The following is a 15,070-nucleotide window of genomic DNA, read 5'->3' on the forward strand; positions in this document are numbered from 1 at the left end:
CTGGGAATGCAGGAGTAACGAGTGCAGGGCATAAAACGTGTTCGTTTCTACCGACTGGAGTTGTAATGTAGGAAACAGGCAGATAACGTGTTTAGATTGTATGTGTTGATAAAAAGAAAATCCTCAAGTATCGAACTTTCTATAAACATATACCAATATAGCCAAATAAATTACGACTTTTGAAGCTAAGAAAAGGGATCCCATAACTGAGGGGCTTGTCTCAACGGACCCATAAGGTCATAACTCTCGTCCCAGACTGCCCTACGCTTTTAATGAAACAGCTCACACCAGTTCGTTCAGTCACTTTACAATTTTGTTTACAACATCTTCAATGTATTGGAAAGACCCGTACCAAAGACATTAATCTATTAAATTAATGTTTCCACTTTTCTATCTAACAGACTAACATTGTCTTGTTCGCCGTTATCAATCAAATGTAGGTCCCCGTTTCATGTATACTTATTTATTTTAGAAAATATTGTGATCCGACAAGCAACACCGTTTTGCGTCGCATTCGAATGCCACTATCATCGTTTTTTGGTACAAGATCGATGGAGTTGAAGATAAGCCTCTTTTTTATCACCATCCAAAATTATACAAAAAGCCAACTGGTGCCGTTTCTTGATTTTGACTTTATTATGTTTCTCATCACGCGTTTCAGGATTCAACACTCTTACACACATACACATACCAGAGATATATACACTTTTAGTTAGATCCATGTATATAAGTAATATGCACACTCATTATTAGGCGAAATGACATTATAACTAGAAGAGAAGTAGACACATAACCATGAAGCAAAGCAGGAATAAGTAGACTCTGCTTAGCGACTCATCCACCTGCATTGTCCGCCGCATTGACCGTAGACTTGTGTCATGGTCGCTACGGTACGGTGTTATGTTCGTAGAAGACTCTCCAAATAGTCTCCGATATACCATTTCGCATACCACACCCATCACTGGATCAGGCATTCTATACATGTACCGTTGACTCTCACCTTCTCCTAAACGTTGACCAACTCCTCTTGAGTCATAAAGCGGACCGGATGGTCTGTTCGGTACGTTTGAACCGGACTGGGGTATTTTCTGCCCCCGGCCGTAGATAGGGACAAGCGTAGCGTCCGAGACATCAGATTTGCAGACCGGACATTTTGGGGACTCCTTTTTATCGTACTGATCGACACGTCTTCTTGTATTGTTGGTGGAATAAGTCCACTTGTATATGCAGGGCCAACAAAACAAGTGGCCACATAATGTCACGACCGGGTCACGTACTTGATCCAAACATATGTTGCAGTCGAAGTCTCCTCTGGAGTCACCCAATGCTGCTGAGTCTTCTACCTTATCTATCTCCATTTTACTGAAATGAAATGTACAAGACAAACTCATTGACTTGACTAGTCGTTGTTTATAAAATGAGATTTCACCTAAACAGTACTCTGTTTTTAATTATAAGTAGTTTTACTTAAAAGCACAAATATTTAGAAAGTTGTTATCTAAAAAAAATATATCATTTAATCAATTAATTCAACCAATTATAAAAAGCTTAACATTATTTTATTGGTCATACAATATCCAATAAATAAAAAAAGTGCATTGAAATATGTAAACTACTTATATTGTGAAACAAACCTACAGACTACAGTATTATACTAATTGGTCAAGTAACTACTTCCAATATTGACAAAAAAAGATCCAACCCCAATAGAGGTTTGAAAAGCATTGATTTTATATATGGAAACAAGAAATATCATCAAAGATCAATACAAACTAAACACAGTCAGCTACACACCAATCATGATCTTGCTTTAAGAAAAAAAATTGAGAGAAAAAGGAAGATTATGATAATTAATTAAAAGAAGGGTAAAGGATCTCTAATAAGTTGAGGTTATGAAAGTATGGAAAGTGATAAGGAAATGAAACCCAAGCAGTGAAGCTGGCGTATTAACCAGCTAAGCAGGTTTTGAATACTTGACCTAATCACTTTCGTTTTTCATGCCTTGCTCTGTTTTCACTTAATCTCAAGCATACGTTATCATTCTGCATATACCATTTAATAAGAAAAAACACAAATAACTAAAGAAACCGAGTAGTTAATTAAGCAAATAAGTGATGACAAAGAGGAATCTAATCAAATCACATCACAAGTAGTTCATTTGAATGATCTGAAACTGTCATCTTCGTGCGTAGTATCCCAAAATAAACGGTGCAGATCTATTGATTTTTTTTTGGAGCACCAATATATTGATTTTATATATACACATACAAACGCAACGACATAGTTATATATAATAAAGAGTGATGATCCCAGGAGTTAAAAAGAGACGTACCCTTGGAAGAGGTTATAGGATATATAGATCTCTTCTGACTTGAGTGCTAATTAAGCCTTTCGAAACCTGCAGAGATTTTGTTTGCTTTATGTGACAATGGCTTGAAGACGAGAGGCGAGTTAAAAAGAGAGAGAGATGAGAACTGTTTGGAAATAGAGAAAGCAGAATGGGCAAGAAGAATAACAGATAGAGAATGGTGCAGAAGCACAAGAGCTTATATTATACACACACATACAATTATTATTTTTATCTTGTAAGGTGCAAAATTAAAATCCGCAAAAGTTATGATTTTAAAGAAGAAACGTCTACCTAATTAAAAATAAGTAGATAAAGTAACGAAACGCCATTCTTCCTTTTTAAAGCTTTTTTCCTATACTTGTTTAACTTCCGTAAGCCTCTTTCTTTAATTTATGAAAAGGTCAGCAACGGATGAGCATCGTTTATTAAAAGAAAAAGGTAAACAAGATAACATAAAACATGTTTATTCACAGCTAATAATATTTTTGGAACAACTCCATTATTCAGCTGATAAACCTATAAAAACGACACAAAACATTAGAAATTGCAAAATTTTCCCATAACTTTATCGATTTATCCATATCACAAGATAAGAAATTGGCGGCTTCTGTTTCTGGCAACACCATAGATACTCCCCAAAGTTTAATGACGTAAAAAAAATTAATGACGTGGGACTCCATGGCTGCACCGTTACGGCATTATTTTCCAATTGCTTTTTCTTATTTTTTTTTTTTGTCAATTGCTTTTTCTTGTTTTTTTTTTCTTTTTTCATTAATTATTTGAAAACTTCTGCTTATTTCGGTACTTTACTTTTTTGTATTCTTTCAAATTTTGTAATTATTAGGTGTTGATTAGTGACTTGAAAGAAGAAACGGTGCTGAATAAATAACAATATCAATTTGGTTTAGACAAAAAAAAATCAATTTGGTAAGTTGCTTCATTAAATAGAATTAGGGGAATAATAAATTTTCGTTGAAGCCTTAACTAAAGGCTTGATCAACCAATAGCCATATAGTTTAAACCACAAAAATAGGTTATACGTCGGGGGGAAAAGCCATTGGTGTTCACCAGACCATATTTAAATTCGTGTTATTTAATTAATTGTCAGTAGGCAACCCCAAATTCACTCCTTGAAATGATAAAACATTGCCTAAATAAATGTATTTGTTGTGCCGTCACCATTATGTTTGGGTCTAACATGAAAAACATGGTTTTGAAGATTCATGGTCACAGTATCTGCGATCAACTTACAATTTCGTGCATTATATAAATAAACATATTGCCTGACGTTCGTATTCACTTAAGTCAAAAAATAATGGGAAAATTGCCAAAAGAGAACAAAAAAATCAGGTTGTTGTCTATTTGTTATAAAACTAATTTTGTCCATTTTTTCTCGTTTTTACCCTTTGTATTTCTGAAAACTAATGAAATAAATAATTTTGTGAATCAAAAAAATTAATAAAATATCCATATACACAAGCTGGTAATTTTCTTTTGTTCAAAAAATTGGTAAATAAGATTTTTAAAATACGTTTTACTAAAAGTAGAATGTGTCTTCTACGAAAAATGGTATAGTAGAAAACGATTTCTAAAATAAACACATTCATCTACTTCTTTTAGAAAGCCCATTTTACTATTTACTAAATTTCTAAAAAAGAAGAATTTGCATTCTACTAATCGTAAAGGTATTCACTTTCCTTCCAAATGCATCTTCTACTTTTATAAAGTATTCTAAATTTCGGGGAATATGTTTTCTACAATGTACTCTTACGTCTACTCAAAGTAGAAAGTGTATTCAGAATTTTTATCATTTTTCTAAACTTTTAGAAGTCACCTTCTACATATAAGAATACCTGATTTTTTGCAAAAATTAATGAAATTTCAGTTAAGAAAATATTCTAAAAATCTCCTAGAAATATTCTAACTTCCTAAAACGTGTTATGGTCGATTTTACTTGAAAAAATTAAAAAAAAATGGTTCTCCATTCTCTTTTTCATCAATCTATGGTTTTTCCATAGCTTTTTTTTGATTATTCTCATAAACTCTTGTTCTCTATGATGTATATATATACCTCTTTTTTTCGATTGCCTTTCAACTGTTTTTTTTTTCCTTTTTTCTATTAACTTTTTTTTTTAAATTCAAATTAACTTTTAAATTCTGTTTAATTAGATTAAATATAGGGTTAGTTTTGGGATTATGAGAAAAATTATACTATTGAGATAACTTTATGTTGGTTTTATATCAAGGGGACAACAACCTTGTTTTTTTGTTCTCTTTTAGCAATTTTCCCAATAATAATATTCTCTCCTTTTCTAAATAATCCATGTTCTACTATTTTTTACTTGTTTCTAAAAAATCAGTATTTTAGATTTTTTATTTATTTTTAATAATAAATTGTAAACTTCATAAAATATTAATTGACAATTTTGAATTTATTGAATTAATATTGGTTTAAATTTATGGAAATTTGTTATAATTTTAAAAGTTAATGCATTAATATTTAAATATTAATTTTTTTTATTATTTGTGAAAAATCTAAAATATGCATTATTTAGAAACAGATAAAATATTATTTAATTAAATTTTGTTAATTTCACTAAATAACAAAAAAGTATAAATATGGCACCCATTCCAGGACTGGGAGAACATATAATTGGTAGTTGTATTCGGCATTTTTTAATAAAATATTTTTATAAAACGATTATTTTATTTTTATATATTTTTGAAAAAAATATTGGTACATATGAAAAATCGTCAACAAAATTAGCTGCGTAAATGCTATGTAGTAAATTAGATGTCATGACAACTGATGTGACGACTGGTGTATGATTTTGCTAAAATATAAATAAAATGTATGTTTCTTAAATTTTCAAAAGCACAAAATATTTTTATATGGTCATATAAAAGAAATGGTAAACCATTTTCTGGAGAGAGAATGTGAAAGTTTCGACGGCCACGCACTGTGAAAATCTGATGTGGTGCGGATTCGAACTCGGGTTCCTTGGAGATCCGCTTTAACCACCCAACCACAGACGCATGGTTTATACCGTCATATAAGCTGGTATAAATTAAACATATCACAATATGTTAAATATGAACCGATTGTCTCCCCGTTACTCGCGCATATCCGAACCGATTGTATAAACATAGCCATATCTCATGGCCAAAACATTTTGGGTCAAGTATTATTTATAAGTTATTGTTCGATTCTCGCACTAACGAGAGCATGGTGTTATATCTAACAATGACATTTTAGTTCTCTCGAGTGTTTTACAACTTCACCGAGGGTGTTGTTATATAAGGCATATATGTTTTAGAAATATCATTGATTAAGTAATAAGTGACGATTTGCACACCAAAAAAAAGAGTAATAAGTGACGAACCTGTTGAGAAAATACATTCCTGGGGCAGACATCAAGTTAAGAAAATACCTTTACTATTGTTTAAATATAAACATATGATAAAACATTGTTAACTGAACCTAAAACATATCTAATCACCCTACGGAGCACCCGTCTATCCCAAACAATTTTTTGTGTGTCATATAGTTCATTTGTAAACAATGATAACAAAAGGACTGGAATCCGAATACAGTTCTAACTTGTATTATATATAATACTATTGTTCAGTCGATAAAAAGAAATACTATTGTTCTAGACGTAGATATAAAAATAGATATACAAGTCTGTGATAATATTTTCGAAGTCTCATATCAAATTATTGGAGCAAGTTGCCTTTAACGATTAGAAGAACTGGGTCAATAAATGGGCGTCTCCCAGTTGATTATGGATATCAACTAGTGGTAGCTGAATCAAAATAATATACTTATTCCTTTTCTTTTCTATATACAATGTTTGTTTATTTGATGGTTTTTCAAAGATTAAAATAGTAAATAGTATTTTTGGCAGATCACTGATTCTATTGTTTATTCTACGTAATTATCCGGTACATCCGCAACATTTTTCTCTTCTCCTATAACTCAAACAAAAATAACAGCAAAAAAGAGTTTAAGAAAATCAAATGTGATAAAGACAAATACAGAGAAGGAAGAAACATAAGCATGGAGATTTCTCCTCATTGTTTGGTTTCTCTTCTTGTAACCCTTCTTTTGTCTGGACTCGCCTCGTCTCTCCACATCTCTCGTAATTTATAGTCATTTGATATTTTATTCATGTCTATAAAACTTGTTTTAGAGTTCTTTTTAATGGAGTGTATATATGTGCAGTTGATGAATTTGAGTCACATCCAGCCACAAGCCGAGCTCTTCTTCAGGCAAAGACACGTAAGAAATATAATCTCCCAAAATTTGAATCATTTTTTTTGTTGCTAAGACAAAATTTGAATCATTGATCGTAATAAGAACTCATGCATGCTCTATTGATGATTAGCATATCCAAACTCAAATTATAATAATAAGCAAGATTCATGTTAATGATCTGATAAAATAATAGCATGCAAGGAAGATTTTGCGAGCAAGAATTACACAATTATAACGAGCAAATGCAAAGGACCAAATTATCCAGCCAAGGCATGTTGCTCGGCCTTCAAGGACTTTGCTTGCCCATTCGCAGAAGCTCTTAATGACGAAAAGGCAGACTGTGCCTCTACAATGTTTAGTTACATCAATATCTATGGTCGTTATCCTCCCGGAATATTCGCAAACATGTGCAAAGAAGGCAAAGAAGGGCTCGATTGCGCCAACGTCACCGCTACCTCTTCTGCTCATGCATCACTCCCTCTTGTCTCCACACATGCATTGCTTATCACCGTTCTCTTTTTCTACTTCTTCTAAAGACATATGTTACGCTATGACATGAGATTTATTATATATGATGATTCCGTCGTTATATAATTAGTTGTTGAGTGACCCATTAAGTCGTTCCTGCAAAACCATAGCTGAAAATTTTCTTTCTTGTGTTAGGCTCTCGTGAACTATTTGTTTCTTTTTTCTCAGTAACATGCATAATGAGGGGTTAAACCCATATGATCTCGCATCTGTGATGAATCGAATCTCCTAACGAACTTCACAGATCGTAAGCTCTAGTTCTCTGTTACGCTTTTACCAAAACGCTATCTCTCTAACTCTCTCTCACTCGTTCGATAGAATAAGACCTCTAAAGAATCTTAAAGAAAGACACCGAGAATTTGGTAACCCAGTTCGGGATCCAATGTGGATCCTTTACATCTGGGGCTTGACGGCACAAGCAAAGGTTTCACTAATCACTTCAAGAGTCTTTACAAAGAAGATGATCAAGAGATGATACAAGAACAGTACACTCAAGAAACGATCTTCTTCCTCTCTCTGATTCTGTAACAACCTTCTCTCTCTCAGCTCAAATCAGCTGACACTCGATAATTGACTTCTCCTTTCTTCTTCTATATATAAAGAAGACCGGTACACTTGAGTCATAAGCCGATTCCAATAACCACCCCGGTTATCACCTTCTTATAACCTTGTACCAAGACGCTAATTGAACCAGCTCCGGTTTAGCTATTCTTATTGTTGAATGTCACCAAAATCATAACAATCTCCACCTTAACATCAACAATATAAGTCAATCCTCCTTTGCCGTCAAGCATAGCCATGCTTCTAGCACCTGGCTACTCCGAGCTCTGCTAACGCCTGCTCGAACTTCATACTTGGAATCACCTTAGTTAACATATCAGCTGAGTTCTTCGATGTGTGCACCTTCTGTATATCCACCTCTCCGGCTTCAATCATTTCTCGCACAAAACTCATTTTCAGAGCTACATGTTTTGAGACTGCAACATGTTTCATTCTGTCATGAAACACATTGTTCTTTGCCAAACATATTGCACTCTGAGAATCGCAACCTATACTGACCTCTGACTAATCATACCCCAACTCTTCTGTCAACCCTCTCAGCCACAAGCCTTCTTTAATTGCTTCCACCAGTGATATGTACTCAGCCTCGGTTGTTGACAATGCTACTACCTGTTGTAGACCTGATTTCCAACTCACAATATTTCCTCCTACCATGAACACATATCCAGTTGTTGATCGTCTTCGAACTAAATCTCCTCCAAAGTCTGAATCAGAGTAGCCCTTCACTCTGAATTTATCTGTATTTTTCTTGAATACTAACCCAACATCCTGTGCTCCCACCAAATACCTCAAGATCCACTGTACAGCTTGCCAGTGTTCTCTACTCGGATTGCTCATAAACCTACTGACAAGACCCACACCAAATGCCAGATCAGGTCTCGTGCTAACCATAGCATACATGATGCTTCCCACAGCATTAGCATATGGAAACTCATCATCAGAACTTGCTGAACCTTGCTCTCCTTCTTCCAGAGCCACCAATTTAAACTGAGCTCCTATAGGCGTAGACACACTCTTCGCTTCTTCCATTCTGAAAACTTGAAGAATCTTTTTGATGTATCTTGATTGAGATAACTTCAGAACTCCACCTGCTCTGTCCCTCTTAATATCCATGCCAAGTATTCTTTTTGCAGGTCCAAGACCCTTCATGTCGAACTCCTGACATAGCATCTCCTTGACCTTCTTAATATCCGTCATGTCCTTAGCTATCAGTAGCATATCATCTACATACAGAAGTAGATATATGTACTCATTCTCCTTCAGTTTCTTCAAATAGACGCACAAGTCATATTCGCTCTTCGAGAATCCATTCTTGATCATAACCTGATCAAAACATTTGTTCCACTGACGTGGTGCCTGCTTCAAACCGTAGAGAGACTTCACCAACTTGCAGACCTTATCTTCATGCCCTTTTACTATATACCCCTCTGGCTGATCCATATATATATATCTTCATCTATAGTGCCGTGTAAAAACGCTGTCTTAACGTCTAACTGTTCCAGCTCCAGATCTTTATCCACCACGATTGATAGCAGCAATCGTATTGAAACATGTTTGACTACTGGAGAAAAATCTCCTGATAATCCACACCTTCACGCTGTGAGTATCCTTTTGCGACTAACCTCGACTTGTGCCTTGGTTTCTCAATTCCCGGTATGCCTGGTTTAAGTTTATAAATCCACCTGCATCCAATAGCCTTCTTGCCTTCTGGTAAATCACTTAGGAACCAAATCTTATTTTTTTTAAGAGAGTCCATCTCTTCATCCATTCCTGCGTTCCATTTCTTCCAATCTTTGCTCCTCCTTGCTTCCTCAAAACTTGTAGGCTCTGTTGCTTCAACGACTTCAGCAACAGATAGAGCAAAAGCAACCTCTGAGTCTTCAGTGAACCTAGCAGGTTTCACAATCTCACGTCTTATTCGATCTCTAGCAAGTTGATAATTGCTAAGATCTTCGGTTTCATCAGTTGATTCTTCAATCATGGATTCTGACTCCGGCTCCGCAGCTCCACCTTCAGAGTTACCCCTTGACATAGTACCTGACGCTTCCCCTATTTCAACTGAACCTTCAACACTGGCCTGACTATCTGATCCCATCTGCTTCTGTTCTGCATTCTGATCCTTGACGATGTCACGATACAACTTGTCTTCCCTGAATACTGCATTTCGACTGATGATGCATTTCTTCTCCTCAGGGATCCAGATCTTGTACCCCTTTACCCCACTAGGATAACCAACAAACACGCCTCTCAAAGCTTTTGGTTTTAGCTTCCCTTGATCAATGTGAACGTATGCCACTGCACCGAACCTTCTCAGATGATTGTAACCAGGTGTTTTTCCAAGCCAAAGCTCTTCTGGAATGTTGCAGTCATTCGCTGCTGATGGAGTACGATTGATGACATAAACTGAGGTAGCTATTGCCTCTGCCCAAAACTTCTCTTCGAGTCCTGATTCGTTGAGTAAGCACCTCACCTTCTCCATGATCGTTCTGTTCATACGTTCTGCGACTCCATTTTGTTGTGGAGTATATGCGCAGGTCCTGTGTCTCTCAATGCCATGCTGCTTACAAAAGTTGTCAAACGCAACATTGCAAAATTCTAATCCATTATCAGTCCTAAGGCATTTTACGTTCTTGTTCACCTGATTCTCAACTAACCCTTTTCATTCTCTAAACTTACTAAAAGCCTCATCCTTAGTAGCTAAGAAGTAAACCCAGACTTTCCTAGTATAGTCATCTATGATAGAAAGAAAATATTGCTTCCTAGACAGAGACAAGTGAACATTAGGAGAACCCCACAGATCAGCATGAACATACCTTAGAACCGCATCAGAATTGTGCTTACCGACGTTGAAACTTAACCTTTTGTTCTTACCCATGACGCAGCTCTCGCAGAACTCTAAGTCACTGATCCTTCGTTTATCCAGAATCCCTTTCTCTACCAGCACTTTTAGATTTCTGATGCTGGTATGAGCTAGCCTGCTGTGCCACAGTGCTGTGTCGTCTTTTGATATAGCTGCATACGCTGAAGGCTCCAACGTATCTCCGTCTAGCAGGTAGAGACTCCCGCACAGAGTTCCTTGGAGAGCAAGCTTCCCGTTCTTGTAGAAGCTCGTCTTTCCTTCTCCACCTTCTTGTCTAAACCCCTGCATATCAAGTGAGCTGACAGAGATCAAGTTCCTTTTAAGATTAGGAACATACCTGACCTTTGTGAGATTCTTTACAGTGCCTCCTTTTGCATTTATCCTGATAGACCCAATTCCTTGAACAGAGACTGATCTATCATCTGCAAGAAGAACTTGACCACCAGCCACTTCCGAGAACTCAACAAACCATTCTCTCCTGGAAGTCATGTGATACGAACACCCTGAGTCAATGACCCACTTATCTCTTGAATCCTGGTCAGTAACAGCGAGTGCATCCACTTCTTGTAGTTTGTCTACCATCACCGCTGCTTCTCCATCTTCCTCATTCTCCATCTTTCTCTTTCTGGCGAAACAGTTTTTTTTGATATGTCCTTCTTTCTTGCAGTACCAGCAAGTGACCTTCGTTTTAGATCTTGACCGAGACTTATTGTTGAAGCCTCAGCCTCTTGAACTCTCTCTTCTTTCTGGTCTACCTCGAGTGACATAAGCCTCTCCAGACCTTTGTGAAAGACTGGAATCTTTCACTTCCTTCAGTTCTATCTCTTTGGACTTCGCAGCATTTGTAACATCCTCGATTGTCAACGTCTCTCTTCCGTACTTCAATGTCTCCTTCAGTTGATTATACTGAGACGGTAGAGAGCTCAACAGCAAGATCCCCTGAACCTCTTCTGAAACAGAAACATTTACACTGCTTAACCCGGAAACTAACTTCAAGAAATCATCTATGTTCTCATCTATAGATTTAGATTCAACCATCTTAAATGTATAGAACTTATGCTGTAGATGAATTCTACTAGGAAGAGTTTTGGAATTATACAACCTTTCAAGTGCAGACCAGATTGATGCTGCAGTTGTACAATCCTCAAGTTTCCTCAACACATGATCTCCAAGATTTAGGATCATCATGTTCATCGCCTTCTCAACTTTCTCCGACTTCTCGACTTCGAGATTCTTGATACGCTCTTTGAAGTCTTCCTCCTCCTCGCCTTTCTTCATCGTCACCTCAGAGCCTAAGGTCGCCGGTGCTTCCGTCAAAGCATCCTTGAGGCCGAGGATCGATAGATGCGCCAGCATGCGCTTCTTCCACAACGAGAAATCCCCTTGACCGTCGAAAACCGCAATCTTGATCTTCGCCATCGAATCCTTCATCGCTGATCGCACTCAACCGTGCTCTGATACCACTTTGTGATGAATCAAATCTCCTAACGAACTTCACAGATCGCAAGCTCTAGTTCTCTGTTACGCTTTTACCAAAACGCTATCTCTCTAACTCTCTCTCGCTCGTTCGATAGAATAAGACCTCTAAAGAATCGTAAAGAAAGACACAGAGAATTTGGTAACCCAGTTCGGGATCCAATGTGGATCCTTTACATCTGGGGCTTGACGGCACAAGCAAAGGTTTCACTAATCACTTCAAGAGTCTTTACAAAGAAGATGATCAAGAGATGATACAAGAACAGTACACTCAAGAAACGATCTTCTTTCTCTCTCTGATTCTGTAACAACCTTTTCTCTCTCAGCTCAAATCAGCTGACACTCGATAATTGACTTCTCCTTTCTTCTTCTATATATAAAGAAGACCGGTACACTTGAGTCATAAGCCGATTCTAATAACCATCCCGGTTATCACCTTCTTATAACCTTGTACCAAGACGCTAATTGAACCAGCTCCGGTTTAGCTCTTCTTATTGTTGAATGTCACCAAAATCATAACAGCATCAACAACACTAGTATCATCTGAAATGCTGCAGAACCTAGTAGTCATGAAACTAGGATGTCATAACATGTGTGACTTTTGGTAACTAATAATGGGCTGAGTTAATCTCCAAGGCCTTTAATATAAGAAGGCATGATTATCAAGAACAACAAATAGGAACATGCCTCTTGGTGGTGTATAAAGTTTTCCAGGGTGTTACATATTAACCCAAAGTTACTATAATGAGATGAAAAAAAAAAGAAACATTTAAATCAGTAATTTTTGTTGTTTTTTTGATCAATTGGAGAAAAAAATATAGCAAACTCTGACAAATGAGAATAATGGAAAAGGTCACCGATGAGCAGTAACAAGCGTCTCGATGAATCTTAACCCATCAAACCTTGGAGCAAACTTTTCATCTCCTTCATCTTCCGAACCTTTCTTCTTCCTCTGTTTTTCTTTTGAATCCTAATGAAAACCATCCAAGTAATTATAATATTACAATTAGTTACCCTTACACATCCGAACCAATGAAAACACAACCTATTTATGGCAAGTCTTTTATATTCAGCAAAAAGCTCGAGTGAGTGAGTACTTAAAGACAAGCAAGCAAAAACAGAGGTACTTAACGCTATGGTTAAACCCATAAAAAAAGGTTTTTTTTACCTGGCGGGAAAGATTGGTTTCCGGCAAAGAGAATGATAGGGAGGTGTTGGTAGACGCGGCGGAGATGGCCGTGGCGGAAGCGACTGCAGAGATAGAGGCTGCAAGAATTCCAGATTTCTTCATTTCTCACGCTTCAAGTTCGTTTTCTTCTACTCTCCTTTAATAAACTAAATAAATCTGTAACCGTTGGCAGATGAAGAGAACATGTTAACTTCCGATAATGGACGGTTTATATACGCAACGGGAAAAGTTAAACTATGCTATTTGACCATTTATCTATTATATTCCCTTTTTGCCCCTTCTTTAAAATGCCTTAAGCATGTTAAACTTGTGTGTCAGACACAGTTAGAGATGATTTGTTTTGATAGAGATGGGTATTCTCGTGTGATTTGCAAATTGATTATCTATTTATCTTCTAGAAGAGTTTTAATTGGACAAGAATGGGAGGAGAGGAGGGTTAATATAGTCAAAAATAACAAAAAAGTAATGGACTTTAGACCTCGAAGTTAGAACCACACAAAGAGCTACATGATTGGTTGATCTTATAAACGAACATGGGTCCATCATTGGTTATTAAGCCACCCACGTGTCCAGGACATTGCTGCCATTGTTGAGTTGGTGTTTTTCAGAATGTAATACGAAGTCAGCTTCTTTATTACACTGATTATACTCTTCTTTTATGCTGATAAGATAAGGTTTTTATGTGTGGATAAATGTCATAAGATAAGGTCTAATGGCGGGGAGAGAATGGCATTGATTTGAACAAGTGGATGCAGACTGACTTGTGGCAAAGAAGAGCTTAACAAATCCAAATCCATATGGTTTTCTGGTGAGATTTTTCTACGTCAAATTTAATGGTGCCACATTTATTCTTTGATAAGACATTATAACCTCGTGAAATTTTTACTCAAATTATGTTCGATTATTTTTCTTTTCTAAACAAAGTATTCCTAGTTAGGTAGAATAATTTACTAAACTTGGTCAAATGATATAATCGTTCACCTAAAGCATCTTATGGTGACATATAGAAACCGCTTAACTAATGTTTTATTATTGAAGCTTTTTAATTAGGATGTATGGATACAAATCAAAGCAGAAACTTTGCGGCTAGTTTCTTTATGGGTTTTATGATAATTTAATCACCTTTTGAAGGGCTTTATCCTTTGCGCAATATGATATTGCCAAAGTCATAATCGTGTCTAGCTAGTCCACATATCTTCACTTTTTCACCGGCCAAAATTGATTAGGTCATCCACATCCGTATCTTGATGTGAATCACTGATCACATCTAAAATCAAGAACGTGAATCATTTTACCACCAAAAGTGATTGTGGAATGTCTGCAAGAGTTTGAAAGCAATAGGTTATTACAAAGAGCTGAAGAGAAGAATCCGAAGCAAGTCAGTGTGTTATATGTTGGAGTCCTTGTCAATAGACAATAACACAACAGGGCAATCTCGAGAAGCGGTTTAATACTAATCATAACTCCAAACAAGTTTCAGATTTTTGAGTAGAAATCAAAGATAAATATAAGAGAACCACCAGCAGTAAAAGAGCAATACGATGGCTAGACTACAAAATACCAAGATCAAATCTCCTCTCCAAGTCCAACAATTTTACTTCGAGTGTAGACCTGGTCGCAGATTAGAGAAGCATCTTTAGAAACAAATCAAGGAAGAAAATTTATCAATGTCGCGAAGCTTGTTTCCTTCACATAGACATTACTGATCAAGTGATGATCATAGAGCATTCACTTTCAGTTTTATGACCAGAGGCACACCAAAGTACACAATAACCACACATGATGCACTATTTCTAAAGGGACCAAAAACTTTGTACTCGTGTCGGAGTTTCCGTCCCTCGACGTGTT

The 15,070-nt window shown here is 36.4% G+C and overlaps 3 protein-coding genes and 1 long non-coding RNA gene across 9 annotated transcripts; 1 reads left to right on the forward strand and 3 right to left on the reverse strand.

The window, feature by feature from the left end:
* Positions 1-557: 557 nt before the first annotated feature.
* Positions 558-2,873, reverse strand: LOC103867947 (E3 ubiquitin-protein ligase RMA2). 5 transcript variants are annotated; one of them, XM_009146067.3, is made up of 4 exons: positions 2,642-2,873; positions 2,333-2,398; positions 1,979-2,042; positions 593-1,362 (listed from the first exon to the last, which is right to left on the reverse strand). In XM_009146067.3, exon 4 carries the CDS (start codon positions 1,356-1,358, stop codon positions 771-773), a length of 588 nt encoding a protein of 195 aa, XP_009144315.1. In that variant the 5' UTR covers positions 1,359-1,362; positions 1,979-2,042; positions 2,333-2,398; positions 2,642-2,873; the 3' UTR covers positions 593-770. The 5 variants fall into 5 exon arrangements, with proteins under 5 accessions (XP_009144309.1, XP_033140171.1, XP_009144315.1 ...); XM_009146061.3 differs by lacking the exon at positions 2,642-2,873 and having other exon boundaries at positions 558-1,362; positions 2,333-2,635; XM_009146053.3 differs by lacking the exon at positions 1,979-2,042.
* Positions 2,874-3,629: 756 nt separating this feature from the next.
* Positions 3,630-7,338, forward strand: LOC103867975 (GPI-anchored protein LLG3). Its single transcript, XM_009146078.3, has 3 exons — positions 3,630-6,492; positions 6,576-6,632; positions 6,802-7,338. The coding sequence occupies exons 1-3, from the start codon at positions 6,411-6,413 to the stop codon at positions 7,140-7,142; spliced, it is 480 nt and encodes a 159-aa protein (XP_009144326.1). The 5' UTR covers positions 3,630-6,410; the 3' UTR covers positions 7,143-7,338.
* Positions 7,339-12,709: 5,371 nt separating this feature from the next.
* Positions 12,710-13,682, reverse strand: LOC103867996. Of its 2 annotated transcripts, XM_033284351.1 has the most exons (3): positions 13,471-13,682; positions 13,202-13,378; positions 12,710-13,003 (listed from the first exon to the last, which is right to left on the reverse strand). In XM_033284351.1, exons 2-3 carry the CDS (start codon positions 13,322-13,324, stop codon positions 12,887-12,889), a joined length of 240 nt encoding a protein of 79 aa, XP_033140242.1. In that variant the 5' UTR covers positions 13,325-13,378; positions 13,471-13,682; the 3' UTR covers positions 12,710-12,886. The 2 variants fall into 2 exon arrangements, with proteins under 2 accessions (XP_033140242.1, XP_009144342.1); XM_009146094.3 differs by lacking the exon at positions 13,471-13,682 and having other exon boundaries at positions 13,202-13,455.
* Positions 13,683-14,112: 430 nt separating this feature from the next.
* On the reverse strand, positions 14,113-14,937 carry LOC117131789. The gene is made up of 2 exons (XR_004455150.1): positions 14,784-14,937; positions 14,113-14,540 (listed from the first exon to the last, which is right to left on the reverse strand). It is a non-coding gene; the product is annotated as an uncharacterized LOC117131789 (long non-coding RNA).
* Positions 14,938-15,070: the final 133 nt, after the last annotated feature.

Source organism: Brassica rapa, chromosome A01, assembly GCF_000309985.2.
Source record: "Brassica rapa cultivar Chiifu-401-42 chromosome A01, CAAS_Brap_v3.01, whole genome shotgun sequence".
NCBI lineage: Eukaryota > Viridiplantae > Streptophyta > Magnoliopsida > Brassicales > Brassicaceae > Brassica > Brassica rapa.

Coding starts and splice junctions, on each gene's coding strand:
- LOC103867996 (XM_033284351.1), bottom strand. CDS start 13,324: ATGAAGAAATCTGGAATTCTTGCAGCCTCTATCTCTGCAGTCGCTTCC. Junction 13,004..13,201: donor AAACCAATCTTTCCCGCCAG/GTAAAAAAAACC, acceptor GGTTTTCATTAG/GATTCAAAAGAAAAACAGAG.
- LOC103867947 (XM_033284280.1), bottom strand. CDS start 1,391: ATGAGTTTGTCTTGTACATTTCATTTCAGTAAAATGGAGATAGATAAG.
- LOC103867975 (XM_009146078.3), top strand. CDS start 6,411: ATGGAGATTTCTCCTCATTGTTTGGTTTCTCTTCTTGTAACCCTTCTT. Junction 6,493..6,575: donor CTCGTCTCTCCACATCTCTC/GTAATTTATAGT, acceptor ATATATGTGCAG/TTGATGAATTTGAGTCACAT. Junction 6,633..6,801: donor TCTTCTTCAGGCAAAGACAC/GTAAGAAATATA, acceptor ATAAAATAATAG/CATGCAAGGAAGATTTTGCG.